This window comes from Mchenga conophoros, linkage group LG10 (assembly GCF_057382185.1).
Source record: "Mchenga conophoros isolate Kocher_MC1m ecotype Shallow Benthic linkage group LG10, M_conophoros_male_GT1.1, whole genome shotgun sequence".
NCBI classification, from domain to species: domain Eukaryota; kingdom Metazoa; phylum Chordata; class Actinopteri; order Cichliformes; family Cichlidae; genus Mchenga; species Mchenga conophoros.
The window spans coordinates 20,243,456-20,260,759 of NC_140535.1; the positions used below are offsets into that span (position 1 = coordinate 20,243,456).

The following is a 17,304-nucleotide window of genomic DNA, read 5'->3' on the forward strand; positions in this document are numbered from 1 at the left end:
CTAATCCTACCTTACTGAAGAGAAATCCGTTGTTGCTCGGGACACTGTCTTTCTCATCCGCCAATGTGATGAGGGGACCCATGTTCCCATCATCATCCAGGCTGACTCCTGAAAGCCCGAGGTTTGTCCCCATTCCAACCCCCGAACCAGATGTGTCATCTTTAGGCGCCAGATTCCCATTTAGGTTCTGAACCACACTGCAATAAGCACTGTCCAAGAGAGAATCTACCTCAACCAGAGGTCCATTTTCCATTCCTCCCCCACCTCCTCCACCTACACTTCCACCAAGACCTTCAGGAGAGAGGTCCAGGTCATCCAGCTTTACTTCCGTGGCTTCTACTTTCTCTGCTTTAATGTCTACCAGAAGGTCATGGACCTCCACTCTCACGCCTGGACCTGCACTTTGCTCCCCAGGTGTAAGTGCTTCTCCGTTAGGTCTCTTCACCGCGCCTTCTGCGAGGAGGTTGCGTGAGTCTGCGCCGGCCCCCTCGCTGTACTCCGCCTCACTCTCAGGTGTCTGCGTCTGGGAGTTGTCATCGATCTCCAAGTTGCCATTGACGACAGGCGCAGGTGTGGCAGAGAGGCCGGAGATGGTGGAAACTGAGCCTTTCTTTCCCTTCTTCATGTTTTCCTCCTCCTGTCGCTGGTACTCCTCATACATCTTCGCCAAATACTCCTTATGGGCTTCATAGGTCACCTGTGACAGATGGTAGATTATAACTGGTAATGTTATCGGCACACAAGCACTAACAAAAGTGAATCTTCACATCAATAGCCACACGGTAGTCCAAAGGAGACTCATAGATCATTTACACCAAAGTGCAGAAAACTGGGACACTAGCCTTCCGGGGCCATTAGACCATTACCCATAATGCCCCTTCACTTTTACCCCGAGATGAGAAAAAAGGGCGAGTTAAAGTTCTGTCACTGAACAGTGAAAAGAGAGGTGATCAGTTTCTGAAAGTGTCTCAATGCTGGGTCATTCTGGCCCTGGAAGATGTTGAAACAACACATAACAGTGGTCAAATTGCACAAATCACCAGGTTTCTGTACAGCTTATAAGCAGCTTGAATCAGAATATCAGCACCTGGAAAATCCCCATTAATATCTGCTCATTTGTAGCCAAACAGCAGACAAGAAAGTCAAGCTCAACCAGCAGTGCTGCACAACAGCTGTCATCAGTGGCAGCCCACATGAGCTTAAGCCCTATCTAAGGCTCCTATTGGACAATCTCCCATTAGCTCGCTTGCAGTTGTTACCGATCTGCAAGCCACTTTGCACTCCCCTCTACTACAGCTCCTCCTTTTTATTTGCCATTTCTGATTTTTACTAATGTCACGTTTGCTTTTATTGACACCTTCACTGCTCTTGCTCGGTCTTATTGCCAATCTCGCCATCTTTGGCATTCATGTATGTACATGGAAGGCTTTGGAAGTCCCAGGACAGAGACATACCACCAAATCTAAAATACAGCAGAAATAACATAATCGAAATAACAAGCTATACTTGTACTAAACGAAATAAGACTACTGGGAACTGTTATTGAATTGTGCATGTCCCACTCTTACCTTGGAGTGTGCTATTGAAAGGGTGTCCACCCAGACCCTCCATCCTCCCCATTCGTATTTGATGGCATGGTAGAGAAGGATCCTAAATATGTTGTACACCATCTCGGTTATTTTCTGCTCTTCTGGGTTCTTGGGGTTGATGTATCCGAGGGAGAACATCCAGTCCTGCCACACGGAGCACTGCAGCAAGCAGCTGGTGCACAAAACAGGCAGCATGTGAGATGAGCTGTAGCATGAGTTTGATTTCAAAATAAAAGCCACAGTGAGGAGCTAATGAACACGGCTGGATAAGTGCAGGTACAGTGATTTGTGTGCTTTTTACCGGCGATTCTCGCGGCTGTTACTGAAGAGTTTTATCATGTCAGAAAGAAAAAGTCTCCTGACTTCCATCAGCTCCACACTGGGACTGGAGTTCTTCAGCAAGGTGGCCACCACTTTCAGAATCACTGGGTGTGAGGTAAAAAGAAAACCAAGTAAAGGGAAGAGAAGAACAAGATGAGAGAGAAGGAGAAGCAAATACTTTTAAAGCATTTGGAATGAGATCAAGAAGTGGAAGATGGCAGCAGTGTCAGCTTCTCAATTTACACTTTGTTGTTTGTTTACTCGCATTAAGAAAAGGCAAAACAAACAAAACACTCCATTACTGGCAGACCAAAGACCGCAGAGAGACACAGATGCGAGGTGAAGTGCTTATGCACTTACTGGGATTCTGGATCTTGACAGTGGAGTCGGGGTCTGGGTGTGGTTTGTGAACAACCTGAGTGCAGACCTGCTCAGTCAGAATCTGCACGGTTAGAAGATTGACAGTAGTCATTAAATTATAAACACACAGATCCCAACAACTCAGATCCGATAGCTTGATCCATTGTAATATTTACTGACATTCACCTACCTCGTACAGAGTATTGTAGGTGGTGATAGAGACGGTGTTGGTGTGCATCATCAGCCTCTCTCCCAGCAGCGTGAATAGGCTGTGTGTGTGCATGATCTCAACCTTTCTCCTGCAGGGAAACAAACACACACATTTGTAAAGGCTTTATGACAGTTGAAACTGACACTGATTGTCACTGACCGGGTGACGGTCTGATATTGGCAGGTGGCACCATGTGGCCCTGTCAGCGATGATGGGACCAGAGAGGATACGAATTGAATACCAACAAGAGAAATTAACAAGAGGCATTAACAATACGACGACACCATAGGAGGCAGCGGGGCAATGCTCATATGGCTGTGAATGATTAACTTTTATTAGTTACCTTGCCGGTGGGTAAAAATTGTGCTTATAAGAGGGTTTAAACTTGAGAGGCTCAGGAATCAGGGATGAATAACTTCTGAGTATTTTACAATTGAATTAAATGAATAATGCTTGAAGCGCCTTCATATTCCTGACCAAAGCCTTTGGAGGATTTAATCACACGCGCATATACAGTCAAAATAATGAGTCACTTTAGCTACTATTGTGCCGTTTTAAATGATATTTTCCAAAAACATACTCTCATTTAGAGAAATTGGTTTTGACATCAGCTCAAACTTCCAACTTTGTTTAAAAAAATGGAATAAACTCGAGGCAAAATGGCTTATAAATAAAAGCATCGTCTATATACCTGGCTGTCATAATAAGGCAAGTCTATAGATTCAGTGTAACCGTACTCAAGAAGCTGTTACCGAGTCTGGCAGGCTATTGTAGAGGATGGCAGTGAAGACGACTACGACAGGTATTAAACTACCGTGCTGTTGAAAAGTCTTGAGCTACTCCTCATTTCTTTATATTTTGCAGGGAAAATGGAAAAAAGATCCAGCGATTTACTGAAACGTGCAAACACACATGGAAGTACACTGTTTGTACAATTCTGAGCCAAAATTTGTTGTAATTTCTTTAAGTAGTCTTCAGGAATAGAATAATTCTTGAAGCACATTTGAAACTCTTCTGTGGATGTTTGCTGCCTTTTATTCTGTTCTCTCCCACGATGATCCCACACTTCAGTAATGTTGAGGTCCGCGCTCTGGGGAGACCAATCCATGACTAACAGTCTCCCATCCATACATGCTTTCACTGCACTGACAGTGTATGGGACCACTGTCATTCTGGCAATTAAGGCTGCTTTCCAGGCGGCATTGCATGGTGGATCAAAATCTGGCGCGTTTCTGCATTTGTGCCACTGATTTTTAGTCCATTTCTTATGTAATTTGGCACAATTCACTCTTTTTTTTCCCGTTTCCTCAAGTATGGCTTCTTGACAGCCACCCTTCCACAGAGACCATTTCTGATGAGGTTTCAGGGAACAGTGGATGGATCAACTAGCTAGAGCTAGATCTACCAAGTCTTGTGTCAGTTTATTGCTGGATTTTCTCCTATTCCTTGACATGACTTTCAGATACTGCTGCAGATAGCTCAGCTGAACATGGTCAGGTACAAGGACTGGACTGAAAATGGCTGAAAAAGCAGCCAATGTCCAAAAGAACTTGGTAAACTTGAAAAGCCTGGAGAACTCAAGACCACTTTAAGGACTTGAGGGATGGCTCAAGACCTGCGCACAGTTCTGCATTATGCCGCATGATTAAAGTAGGCCATCTGCCTTTTAGGAGTAGCTGCACTTTGAGTTGACTGACAGCTGGAAAAAACCTTCCCAAGAAACACAGCAGCAGACGTGTATTTATTTAAATATAAAGTCGACAGCTACCTAGATCGCTCTTACAGTGGACATCGCATGAACTTTAAAGATTTTGCTCTGGCTACATCAGACATTTATATTCTAACATGCAGTTCTGCTGGGAAATGTCTAGATAAGTTCAGGGTAAGATAATCTTTAATTCAAAATGTCACTGGCTTTTAAGACGTTATCATAGCAGAACCCTGATTTTTTTATTGTGCTTTCTTTTTTTAATATGAGAAATCAGATTATCAGTAAATCTAATACCACCTGACAATGTTCAGTATATTTAAGAATATTTGAAGATTATTAGGAAAAGCACTTTTTACTTTACTGTAACGTATGCATGATTGGCTTTACTATTTAATTTAAGACTGATGTACTGATTAGGATCGATATTAAATTTCCATATGCAGTGAAATGACATGTAGACTGAAAGGGGCAGCCCTACGGGATGTTTGGCTAAAGCAGATGTTAAGTAGGTGGGGGGCTGACGGTGCAGGGCTCAGGTGCATTATGGCAGCCTGCTCTCATGTCAGGCAGCGAGAGGCGCGGCTGTCACATGGGATGAATAAATCCCCCAGCATTCACTGCTGCTCATCAAGGTTCCACCTCCCTGCCAGTGCACACTGTCAAAAGGATTATTCCGCCTGGACATGATGACGAGGGCATTATCTTGGTGTACACACAAACAAACAGTCTTTCTAAGGTTCAGTGGAGACTGCACTGTTGCAGCTTTACTGCAGTGTCTTTCCACACACTCAAACCTACACTATGCGTGGCACATCTCCATCTCCCTCCACTGATGCAGCATTTTGGGGGGGGTTTAGTAGTAAAAGATAAAAGGATTATAGGAAAATATCAAGTACTCCCTCACTTCAGTGCTGCAGAAAACCACACAAAGGAAATATACCAGGAAAGCTCAGCAAGCAGTACTGACTTGTGACCAAGGTGCTTGAGGAAGTAGCCCAGAACTTTGAGTGCCTGGACCCGGATACTCTCACTCTTAGAGGCCAGGAGCTTGCAGATTACCCTGTAACATGTGAGACAGAGTCACAGGTCAGAGAGACTGTTATAACATCTTTCTTTACTACAATAGCAAACATCAAGCAAACAAAAAAACAAGAGCAAAATTAGGGGTTCTTCACTGTGTAGTAAACACCTGCTGCCTGAAACTCAGCAAACATTCTTAAGAGTCACAGTTTGCAACACGAGCGCTGACTGAAACATTTTCTTCAAAGAAGCGTGCACACAGTACATCAAAAAAAAAAAAAAAAAAAAAAAAGAGGAACAAGCCACAGTTTGCAACTAGCTCTCTAGCAACAGAAGAATTACCATAGCAACCAAAAAGACATCCATGTGTCGTCGTGCTTTGGGGGAATTACAAGCACAGCAAGGGTACGTCTTTGAAAAAGGCTGCGTAGTTCGAGCTACTCGAGAAACATAATGTGAAACTACAGGAATTTTATCTGAATTAAACAATTAAACTAATACTATTGAGTAAATTTTAAATCTATGTCTAAATCTTTCACTGGTTTTAGAAAGGGGCTTCATACCAAAAACCAACACATTCTCCACACCCCCTTTCTATTACTGTAAAGCAGCCCACTGTGAAAACATTCACATTTTATGGATGATGAACAGAACAGACTGACACAAGGGTAATTACTAGAGTGGTGCTGATATATCAGTATCAGGATTTATAACATCCAATAAATGAAACTTTAAAAAGTAAAGAGATGGGAGAAACACCCTTCAACCACGAATACTGACATTGCACAGTTTGTCCACCAGAGGGCACAGGCGTTTGCAACACCACAAATAAAACCAGCTAGGCAGTCAGGCAGAGCCTAAGTAATATTTGGCTTTTGAATATCTACACATATCAAATTTTAGGAAAAAAAACTGGCCAATATGTCAGATATATAAATGACCAAATATTGATCTTAAAAATCCTATATCATCCCATCTCAGTTTTCCCACATTCAATTAGTCTGCTGTTACAAAGGATCTCTTCTTATGAATCAAAGAAACACATCCGCCCACCTACCACCTTAATGCAATGCCTTTGTTAGTAAGAAGGCCCCAATGATGATTCTGACCTCTGGCTCGATGAATTTAACCTTTCGGACAACAGGTCCTTTTCTTTCTGAACAATTTGCAACGCAATTCTTACTGGTACAGAAGTGAAAAGTCAAACATCGATGGCCTAATTTCCTGCAATCTTCACACTTCAGCAGGTCACATTCGAACTTTTGTTGGTGTATGCCTTGATTTGACCGACCTGCTCTTAAACATTTATTTCTGGCTGCTCCCTTGTCACAAGGGGTCGCCACAGTGGGTGGGCCAGCGTGTTTGACTTTTAAACCAGGTGCCCTTCCTGACACAACTCCAAAAACGACTTGTTTCTCCAGCAATCTTTGGTTTGCCAAGCAAATGTGTAATTCACTACACTATGGAGACACTTGTTAAATATCCTACTACAATATACTAAATCTCTATTTGTTTCTTTGTCCCCAAACTCCTCCTATACCACCAGGAGCTGAGCAACCAAACTTGGCACATAGGTAAATCTTAGACCCCCGAAGGTTCTTATCTACATCAGATAATATAACATCATCATGTTGCCTTCTAGCCACCTGCCAACAGGTTAAAATGGTCAGCTTTTAGCGTTTATACACCTACATCACCCTTTAAAAGCATTGTACAATTTTTATTTTATGACACTAACCTTCAACTCGTCTACAAAAGTTAAATTATGCATGTTGAAATTATGACGCTATCATGCTACCTGGCAACCAAGTAGCAATTTGTTAAACTGCCATATTTTCAACCTTTATGCACCTATAAAACCTTATGAAAGCATCCTGTCGTTTTAATTTCAAACAATAAATTGCCAAGAAAGAAACTAAAATGATTTTTAATGTATAAACCACATCTACCATTCCTATTCTTTTAAAAGTTTGCCAAGGAGGCAAATAGTAATAATAATAAGAAACACAACACCTATGACGCAGCAGTTTGGGGATTTATGAAAGATATTACACTTTTCTGAATGAACACTATCTACTTCAATTAAATTATTCATAATAAATCATGGGTTTTCTTATAACAAAATAATATATAATACTAATATAGATATCGACATAGATGCATATGGATGCCTATGTTGACACAAACAGCATAGCTCTAACCATAAACTTATTTTTTCAGGTTCTGGTGTTGTGTAAAACTTTTTTAATATGTATGCAGATGTGTGAGCAGCATTCACCTTATGCCGTTTCTCTGGTCAAATGCGGGGATCATGGACGCCGGGTGTTCAGACATAAGGGCCACTAACAGCTGGAGCACGTCGTGAATATTCTCATCCTGCAAAGAAAGGAAAGATGAAGCAGGTGAGATGGAGAAAGCCCTGTGGGACAGACGGACACAGGGTTAAGAGGACAAAGAGAGTTGTAAGGGTGGACGCGGAGGGGGTGGATTACAGAATGGCAGGTGGTATTTCAGAGCAAGAATAGATATAATTGTTACAGAAGAGAACATTCTGTTCAGTTCATTGTTGCTCCATTTTTCATGCGGTCACAGCACTGAAGCTGACTCACACTCACTCGTTTAAGTGGACCATAACTTCAGCCCACAAATTATAATGCACATTTTGCCACCAGCTCCACTCAACCGCTCTCACAGTCTCTCCGTTTCCCTCTTTTGCCCTCTCTCAGTGTCTATTTTAATACAGAATTTAGCATTTACCTCATGCATGGTCAGTAGATAGTTGAGAATGCTCTGCAGCTCGTCCTCCTTCACGCCCCGGTCCTGTGAAAACCAGACATTCAGTTAAACATTCGTGATCTCCTGTTGTTTTTTACCTCTTATTAACTACACACCGCTTCATTAATTCTGTTTCTGGCTGCATTTTTACCATGAAGCAGTAACAACCTCCTTACACACACACACACACACACACACACACACACACACACACACACACACACACACACACACGCGCACAAATACAGGAACAAATCAATATCAGAGCGCACAAACACAAAAGCTACAGTGTTTTATTCACGCTGCAAATCTATAATGCAATTCTCCACACACACATTTTAGATTAAGCCAACAGTCCCCAGGAGAAAAAACAACAGAGGACATAATAGGAAAAGAAAGCTAAAAAAGAAGCGATTTCTTGGATCTTATGCGATGAAGATCACGGTAAATCGGTTTCTCTCATTTTACCTTGAGTATGAGTTGTTTGAGGAAGAGGAGCATGAAGGCTCTGAGTGAGATGATCTCCTTTTGGGACGGTCGTGGTCCATCTAGACAAAGACGCGCAAACACAAAATTAATTTCCTGTTAAAAATACATTTTTACACTCGATAATGATCGGCTAAATAAGCCCACCACTGAGCCTTGGTGTTTACTGATATTGGATTTTATTAGGCTTCCTGGAGAGCAGAGAAAAACACGTTAACACAAACACGCTCGCACACACTCACTCTGCTATATGACTGTAAATAACTGTCATTAACTCTAGTGGCAATTTGGATATTTTATGATTGTACTAATCTAACGTATTACAGCAAAGACGCAGTAATTCACAAAAATGTGATCCAAACCAAACAACTGCTGTAATCCACTGTATATACTTTACAGCTTTGGTACTGGATGAGTTGTTTGCTGTGGTGGTTTACACACAGATAATCGAGCTAAAAAAACACAACAGTATTTTCCGTGTAAGTTTACTTTCACAGAAGGCAAAGAGCATGCCCTTATAAAAGGTCTTCATCCGATGCTTTGAAATACTCTGGTTTTAACTCAAGTGATGTTAACCAAGAAGAAGTCATGTGCAAAGCAAAACATTGAATTATTCTTTTAAGATGTATCTGTCCCACTGTGCAAGTGTCCAGTGAAGGGGGGCATGGCTACGCGGAGGCTGGAAGGGGAAGTAGAAGTTTTTGGAGGGTCGGTTTCTTCTTGTGTGGAGGAACGAAAGAAGGCAACCATTAAAGTTGGAGTTAACATACCAGTTGTGTGATTATTGGACTAACAATTCCACCACCTGAAAACACACCACAAACTGCAGTGTGATAAATGCATGAAGACCAAGAAAAACAGTGCAGTGCTTTGTAATGTGAACTGTCCATCGCGAACTCAAACGTCCGTAAAAACGAGCCTGTACAGTGCATCTGCAAATCCACCGAGCACACAAAGAAGCCCTTAAATAACCAACACATTCCCCTTCCATTAGGCCAAAAATGTGCACCCATTAAACACAGTGAGTAATGAAGGCTTCAGGAAAATGGTCAACATACTTGTCAAAAGACATGTTCTCCCCTTGAGCAATTATTTTTCCAATGTGGCAAAATCTGCACTGTATGCAGGAGGGAAAAGAGCTGTCGACTACTCTGCTACGAGTTTTAGTCACATCCATCACGCTGGTACGATGAATGAAGTGAAAGAGTTTCTATTATTTATCTGCATAGTTTAATTTATGAAGATTAACTTAATGTAGAACTATGTAAAGATGAAAGCAGCGCCCTGTTGATTTAATGCTGTGCCATTTTTTTTGTTTTTTAAACCAAATGATGCAAAAATGATTTAAAATGTATTTTTGAGAGCGGCACAGTGTGTCTCTTGTCCCGCATCCCTCCACTCATCCCCAACCAGTCACGACAGCTGGCCGCCTGTCCCTGACACTGGTTCTGCTGGAGGTTTCTTCTTGTTAAAAGGGAGTTTTTCCTTCCCCCTGTTACAGAGTTCTTGCTCGTAGGGAGGTCATCTGATTGTTGGGTTTCTCTGTATTATTGTGCTGTCTTTACCTTGAAATATAAAGCAGGCTGAGGAGACTGTTGTGGTGACTTGGCGGAATATAACTAAAATTGAATTACTAAAGTTCTGTTAAGGTTCAGGAAAAGGTGCATGCTTTCTATAGCAGATACATCTAGAACTGGGCAACTTACACACACACATGCAAAAAGAGCAATAGTGTTTGTTTCTTCTGCGTCAAAGCTTCACAACTCTATCACTTTTAAAATGATTAAGACAAAAAAACTGACAACTCAGATGATGGCATTAAATTTTAATTGATGTAACTGTATTTCATTCTTTTTTTTAAGTGTTTAATGTGCACGTCAGATACAGTTGAATTTATAGCTGTGATGAATCGGCTCAAAACAGCTGCCAAATAACTAGCTAATGGAAAGCGGTGCCAGGAAGCCTAAAAATGCATTGATTTAGATCAAAACAAGAATGATATAAGACCCACCCTTCAAAAACAAGGACATTTATCCTCTGAATCCCACTGCAGTCAGATAAAGTTCCCTTCTTCCTTTTCTACTTTTTTTTTTACTTATTCTCCATTTTCCTCAACTACTCTATTTTTTGTATCGATGCCTTTAGCAACCAAGCACCCACAATGCAACCCAATAAACCTCAAATGCTACGTGTCCTCATCACTCCCGACAGAATTGTTCTGTTTATTAGAACCAGTAAACATTTATGATGTCCAGTTTGTGTGTATTTGTCATTTCACACGTTGCTGTGTCAGGGTGTTTGAAACTATCCCTTATTATGTATTCCTCAAAGGAAGAGAAATACAATCGCAAACAGTGTTTATTGTAAACGGAATAAAATGCACCACGTCCTCTCAGAAACAAGACTTGACCCACTGTTGCTTAGCCAGCAGAAGTAGGCTCACGAGAAACATAAAAGGCCGAGGGTGTGAAAGGAAGACGATGTGAAGCCTGTCCCTCCATTTCTTTGTCACGCTCTGCTGCCCTTCAATCACGCGAGTGTGTACGTGTTTCAGTCTGTTCTCCTGCTCTTCACGGAGCCAAAACATGACACCCAAGCAATCCACTGCGATCCATCATCCTTATCTGTCAAGCTGGTGCGTGTAGCCTGAACGGTGACACTGACCATCCATCATGTTTACCCAGCCACTCTGCATTAAATGACCAGGTGAAAGCGGTGTGAGTGGAACCTCCTTATTTAAAGCTCTTTTGTCATAAGACGCCTTGAATAAAGCTTATATTCTTCTAAACAGCTTTCCTTGGGCAGGTTTAATTACCATCACTTACTCTTTGAAATTAATTTTCGTCTTTGTGTGCTCCTAGTCTGGCTGCACAGTTTTATCTAGTCTAATTTACGATAACAAACGAGTAGTTTTTATTTTAACTGGATAATGGCAAGCTTTCGAGAGATAAAGAGGTTTAAAGTGGTGCGATTTTGTTCTGACTTTGGGCCCTTTGCCACAACTACACACACACAAACACACGCTTCAGATTTGATCTAAAAAGAAAATGAATTTCCTCAAGATTTGCCCATTTTACAACAATTAACACAAAGTACATAGAAAAAGTCACGGAAGTTGGCTGAACGAGGCTTAATACATAAAGAAAAAAGTGTATAGACAGAAAAAAAAAGAGATTTGTCATGACTAAGACACTCACTGGCCACTTTATTAGGTATACCTGTCAGCTCATAACAATCTGAAGAATGGCCAGTTTACTTTGAGCTGACAGGAAGACAACAGTAACTCAAATAATCACTCGTCACAACCAAGGTATTATTGCAGAAGAGCATCTCTGACTGCAGATCGACTACAAGCAACAGAAGACCACACTGGGTTAATAGGGACAATTGAGATTAAACAAAAACTTGCCAAAATTGATAATCACCTGATCAATTCCGTTTTAATGACAAAATCAAAATTTAGTGTGAAACATGAACCTGAAAGCACGGCTCCATCCTGCCTTGTATATTCGGTTCAGACTGATGGTGGCACACTTCAGGTCCCTTGGTACCAACTGAGCATGGTTTAAACACCATGACTTGACTGACTATTGTTGCACACCATGTCCTTCAATTTAAGACCACAGTGTACCACCTTCTGACGGATACCACACCATGTCTCAAAGCTCAAATCATATCAAAATGCTTTATGAAACATGACAAGGAGTTCACCGTCATCAAATGGTCTCACCATTCACCAGATCCAGGCGAGCAAATTTGGGATGTGATGGAACAGAAGACTCATCACAACAAATCTGCAGCAACTCTTTGAGGCTATCACGTCAATGCAGAAAGAAAATGTCAGAGGACTTCCAGGACCTCATTGAATCTCTGACATGAAGAATTAAGGCAGCTCTGGAGGGAAAATGAGCTCCAGCCTGGTACTAACAAGTCGTACGTTAAGTGTCGGCTGAGTGTAATTCATTTAGAGCCCCTTCCTTTCTTTTTTTTTAAATTCAGTCTAGACATCTGATTATAGTTAATGCAATTTAAGAGCAAAAGACCCAAGAGGTTTTATTGTGAAGACTACACACTCTTTCCTTGGAACTTCCAACCACCACCTAATTTAGCCATTTGTAAAATACACAGTTAAAGGAATTTGGTATTTTAAGCTCAGTCCAAGTCTGGTGCAAGATAAAAAAGAAAATACTAAAAATACAAAATTGTCCTTCCAACTCGGATTCAAGCCCATTCTTCAGCTAGTTGAATGCATTTTTATCCACAAAGCTCGTGGTATGAGCAACATAACTGTCCATTACTATGCAAATGAGTGCATATCACATTCATACAGTATAGTCAAGTGCATACATTTGCAGGCTTTCAAACCACAACTAGCTGCTTTTAGCTTTGAACTACAGTACGAATGTGTCTGAGGCTAATTGCTGCTATACTGTTATCTGCGCCTTTTTTTTTTATGGGGCTAAATCCCAGGAGGCAAACAGTAATATCACCAAACAGAAAAGAAGCCAGACAGCCACTTGATTAGAAATTCCAAAAGCTCCCTTGGATCTGCCAATCACATGTCTGTTACCATGGAGACATAGGATGCGTACTCATAGTCAGCGGAGGGTCCCGGGCAAAAGGAGAGGTTGATTAAAGTGTGAGGCTTCCTCCGACCTTTTGCTGCTACAGAGCGTGACAACAGCGGCGGTGCTAGCACTGCTAGCTGTTCCCTGCTCTATTACAAAGGCAAAGAAAATTGAATATCTGAGTCAGCCCTGTGTTATTTTAAAATAGATATGTTTTATAGTGGCTTTATAAAAAAAAAAACCATGGACAAATCTTTGAGACCTTTTTCCAAAAAAACTGCATTCACAAGAAGCACAAGGTGTGGGTACATTTAAGGAAATATAAAAGATTTATTTACACAGGTGTCACAGCTATCACCTGTTCTGTTCTTAAGAAATAAAATGCAGCAGTTGGAAAAGAGAACATGCAGTGTCTGCTTCTGAAATGGTCTTATTCACTCTTAAATACACAAAAGAAGCCGCTCAGCCATTCCCATAAACACCAGTGGTTGTTGGGAAAAACTCTGAATGTGTGTGTGTCTGTGTGTGTATACATGTATTACTCATATTGTGGAGGCATAAATCTGTTTCACCCTGTGGAGAACTGCAAAAGAAAGTATTGGTGATCAAAAGAAAGTGCCCACAATGTAGATATCTTAATAAAATTTATATTTTAGTCCAAAGATTTAGGTTGGGTCAAGTTCAGTTTATTTTTAGGGTCACTTGGATGAGTGACGAAACGTTTCTCCCACTGAAAAACTACGTCCAGATGAACAGAATCAACTTTTGGGGATTTACTTACCTGGATGATTGAGCATACATCAAGACAACTGTGTAATATATAGCAGAAATGATCATTTTCTTTACTGTATATACATTCATAGCTTTAACTATTTGAAATGACTGAGTACGATGTCACTGCAAATTTGTACGGCAATTTGAAGTTATTAATCACTTATTCGGGTATTGAGGTGACCTTTAGTTGTCAACTGTCAGCAAAAAACTCCCTTTCAGAATTTAAAAACCTCTTGAGCTGCATTTCTAAAACTATTTTTTTGCAAGGCCCATCTCCATCTTTTAAGAAAAAAAAGCAAGTGCACCACTATTACAGCACAATAAAAATCAAATGAAAATGATTAACAAGAAGCTCAAAATTACTGCTCATAACTGTGAAAGAAAACATTCCTTAAATCTCACATAATCATGATTTTAAGAGTCGTTTAAATGTTAAACTGATGTGGTTCAAACGGGCGACTGTCAGGCTTTTAAGAAGAGAATATTTTACTGTATATTCTAGCAAATATCTTCTGTCCGAGCTCTGAATTATTTACTCTCTATTTTCATGACAAGTGTGAAATTCATTTGTTAACCGAGACAACAAAAACAAGAACGCCACGAGGCAGGAGATGAAGCGTTTTAACACAACCAAGGAAAGAAGGAAGTCATTAACAGGCGTGTAAAGGTAACAATTATCGTATTAATTTAGAAATAATGGAGATTTAGAGCAAAACACAGTAAAAGAAACTTCCTGGATAGACGACTGGAAGCCTTTATGTGGTCATGTATTAATGCTAGAAAGTTAAGTCTGTTAAACTAAGGTAATAGACCAGCTAAACTGCGCATTAGTTTGGCTGTAACTGTATCAGTTCTGTGATGTGTGTGACAGCAGCCTCTTTAAATATTTGAATCACAGAGGATGGGATCTGACAAATTAGCAAAAAAAATAAAAGAAGCAAAGCCAGAGCAGCTGTGGCTCAGTCCACATAACAAACTGTCCTTGGACCTGATACTGAACCGTAAAACTGCGCACAATTTATCACTAGTGTGTGTGTGTGTGTGTGTGTGTGTGTGTGTGTGTGTGTGTGTGTGTGTGGCAGAGTGCACCGTATGCACTGTCTTTGAGTCCCTAGTGGTGAAGTGATGGAAACACTGTGAGCATGTGAGCTGTGAGCCTAAGGGACTGTCATTGCTCCTTATTCACTCTTGTCTTTCTTCTTACAGCGAGCATGCCTTTGTGTTCATGCAAACTGTGTGCACTGTAAACATACCAAGACCTTTGGGGGTGATTCCACTGCACTCCAGGGGGTTGATTGCCCAGTAGTAGTACTTCAGAGTGTGCATCAGCTGCAGGACGGTGCCGATGCGGCGAATGGTGGTGTAGATGGTGGCAGTGCCGATGAACTCCGATGACAGGTATGTGTACAGGGACAGCTGGACCTGGAAATACACAAAATACATTCAAACAACACATGCACGGTACGTGCGTTGTCTTTATATGCGCATGTTGACGGACAAGTAGTTTGGGGAGAGAAATAAATCATCACTTTGTGTTTATGATATTCATGAAAAAAGCTGTTTAACAGTGAAAGGACGGCCACAGCGGAAACTTCCCTCCAGTAAAAGCACCAGTGTTTTCCTGCTTTGTGTTATTTTGATGTTTCTGTGCCTGAAGCTCTTCGAGCCTCATATGAGGAGGCAGTTACTGACTCTGGCATTTGAGGCGTGCGTTCTCCAATCGCTAATTTGCTCCTTTCCTCCTTTTATGTTCCGTTTAAAAAAAAAAAAAAAAAAAAAAAAAGTAAAAAGTCCCCCCTTCTATTGATATTCCACTAACCAATCCTCTCAATCGCACTTTCATAGATTGGAGCGTGCTGTACGCTCAGAAATCTCTGAGCTCATTACAGTGACCGTGACGCTAAGGACCAGCCTTAACGAGTTAGCTCTGTTTAGACGGATGAAATTAGCAGGGTGCCACTGCCTGACCATACCACATCACAGCTCATCTAAAAAGGAGAGTGCACTCAGATGACTTAAATGGCCTTCATTATATTACATTTCTCACATTAAGCTGTTTATCTGGTGCAATTTAAAACCATCTCAGCAGAACTTACGAAAATTCTTGATCGTATTGCAACACTTCGGGCTCCGCTGCTCCAACAATGGCTTATTAAAACAAAAACAAGAAGAATATATATTCCTCCCTCTCTGAAAGGACTGTGTTTACCAGGAGAAACGGGCTCTTTTAAAACTGAGCAGGGGACACATTATGAGAGACGGGCGATGTGATTCACATGTGATTTCTTCAAGTGTTTCATTAAGTCCTGAACATGACCGAGGCTATTTTCGCCAATAACAAAGGTAATGATAATACACTGAGAGGCAGAAAATAATAACACTCAGCGGGAGGCAGAACGGTACAAAGGAAGTAAGATTAAAGGATTTTAAGATTTCTTGTGTGTGTGGGGCTGCTTAGTATGTTTATTATGCTGTTCTTATTGTGACCTTAATTATTATCATGCAGTGGCACTCAATTGCAGGTAAAAAAAAAAACAAAAAAACAATATGTAATCACATACTTCAGTCACTTTGAATCTCTGAGATAAAAGCCAAGATCAATACGCTGTATTTGTACAGTGTTGCATTCTGACATTCGCACACTCCTCCATCTCCTGAGAAGCTTGCATAGCTTCTGTTTTTACTCCAGGACGCCGTCGGCTGCACCGCTATACCCAGAGGCCAATCAGCTCTCGGGGTCAGAGGGAAGGAGACAGGGAGCCAGGAAGATTTGAGAATAAATGGAGGCAAGAGCTGAGGGGCCCTTCAGCGACGCCACATCGAGTTCAGAGTGAGGAGGAAAAGAGGAACAACACATCGCTCTCTGTCCCGAGGTCTTTTCAAATGTCACTTTTTCTTATTGTTTCCCCTCGTTCGCGTGTTCTGTCCTTCTCCTGTGTAATGCCCCAGCCCCTCCCCCCAATGTCTTCTTCCATCCTTGTTTATTATATTATTGTAAAGGGCAAAAGCCAGTGAGAGATATCAGCCCCTCCTTCATCTTTCTTTTATGATGTTTACATGTCTCTCTTTTTTCCTGAATTCAGACCAAACCTAGAGCACACAATAATCAGAAAAAAACAGTATCTCTTGCTTTCTTTTTATGTTTTATGTTCTTCCCTCTGCTGGTTATTTTTTTACAGGCCTCCAGACCTTTATTTTCTTTGCAGCAAGGTCATGTAAAACACACTCGCACACATTTTTAGGAGATGCCTGAAAATAAACAGACCTTGGCGGGGGTGTGTATCCAGATGGCAGCGTTGAAGAGGACATGGTCACAGAGCTGTTTGAGGAGTGGCGCTCCATGAGGTAAACCATCCAGATACTTGGCAAAGGACAGGAACTGCTCAAGCACTGCCCTGGTGATGTGGACCCGTGAAGACTAGGAAAAGAGCACGCAATTATAGGTTTGAAGCTGATAAAAGAAAAAAGCTGATAAACACTCTTTTAAAT

At 41.2% G+C, this 17,304-nt stretch overlaps 1 protein-coding gene across 16 annotated transcripts in view; it reads right to left on the minus strand.

Moving 5' to 3' along the window:
* nbeaa (neurobeachin a) overlaps positions 1-17,304 on the minus strand; it is a 98,937-nt gene that overhangs the window by 29,660 nt on the left and 51,973 nt on the right. For all 16 annotated transcript variants that reach the window (XM_085289220.1, XM_085289213.1, XM_085289219.1 and 13 more), the window contains exons 12-22: positions 17,081-17,233; positions 15,069-15,237; positions 8,456-8,535; positions 7,970-8,032; positions 7,491-7,588; positions 5,160-5,252; positions 2,461-2,569; positions 2,271-2,352; positions 1,891-2,014; positions 1,569-1,761; positions 11-697 (exon numbers count right to left, since the gene is read on the minus strand). In XM_085289220.1, coding sequence (XP_085145346.1) covers positions 11-697; positions 1,569-1,761; positions 1,891-2,014; positions 2,271-2,352; positions 2,461-2,569; positions 5,160-5,252; positions 7,491-7,588; positions 7,970-8,032; positions 8,456-8,535; positions 15,069-15,237; positions 17,081-17,233 — 1,851 coding nt within the window. The remainder of the gene's footprint in view (positions 1-10; positions 698-1,568; positions 1,762-1,890; positions 2,015-2,270; positions 2,353-2,460; positions 2,570-5,159; positions 5,253-7,490; positions 7,589-7,969; positions 8,033-8,455; positions 8,536-15,068; positions 15,238-17,080; positions 17,234-17,304) is intronic.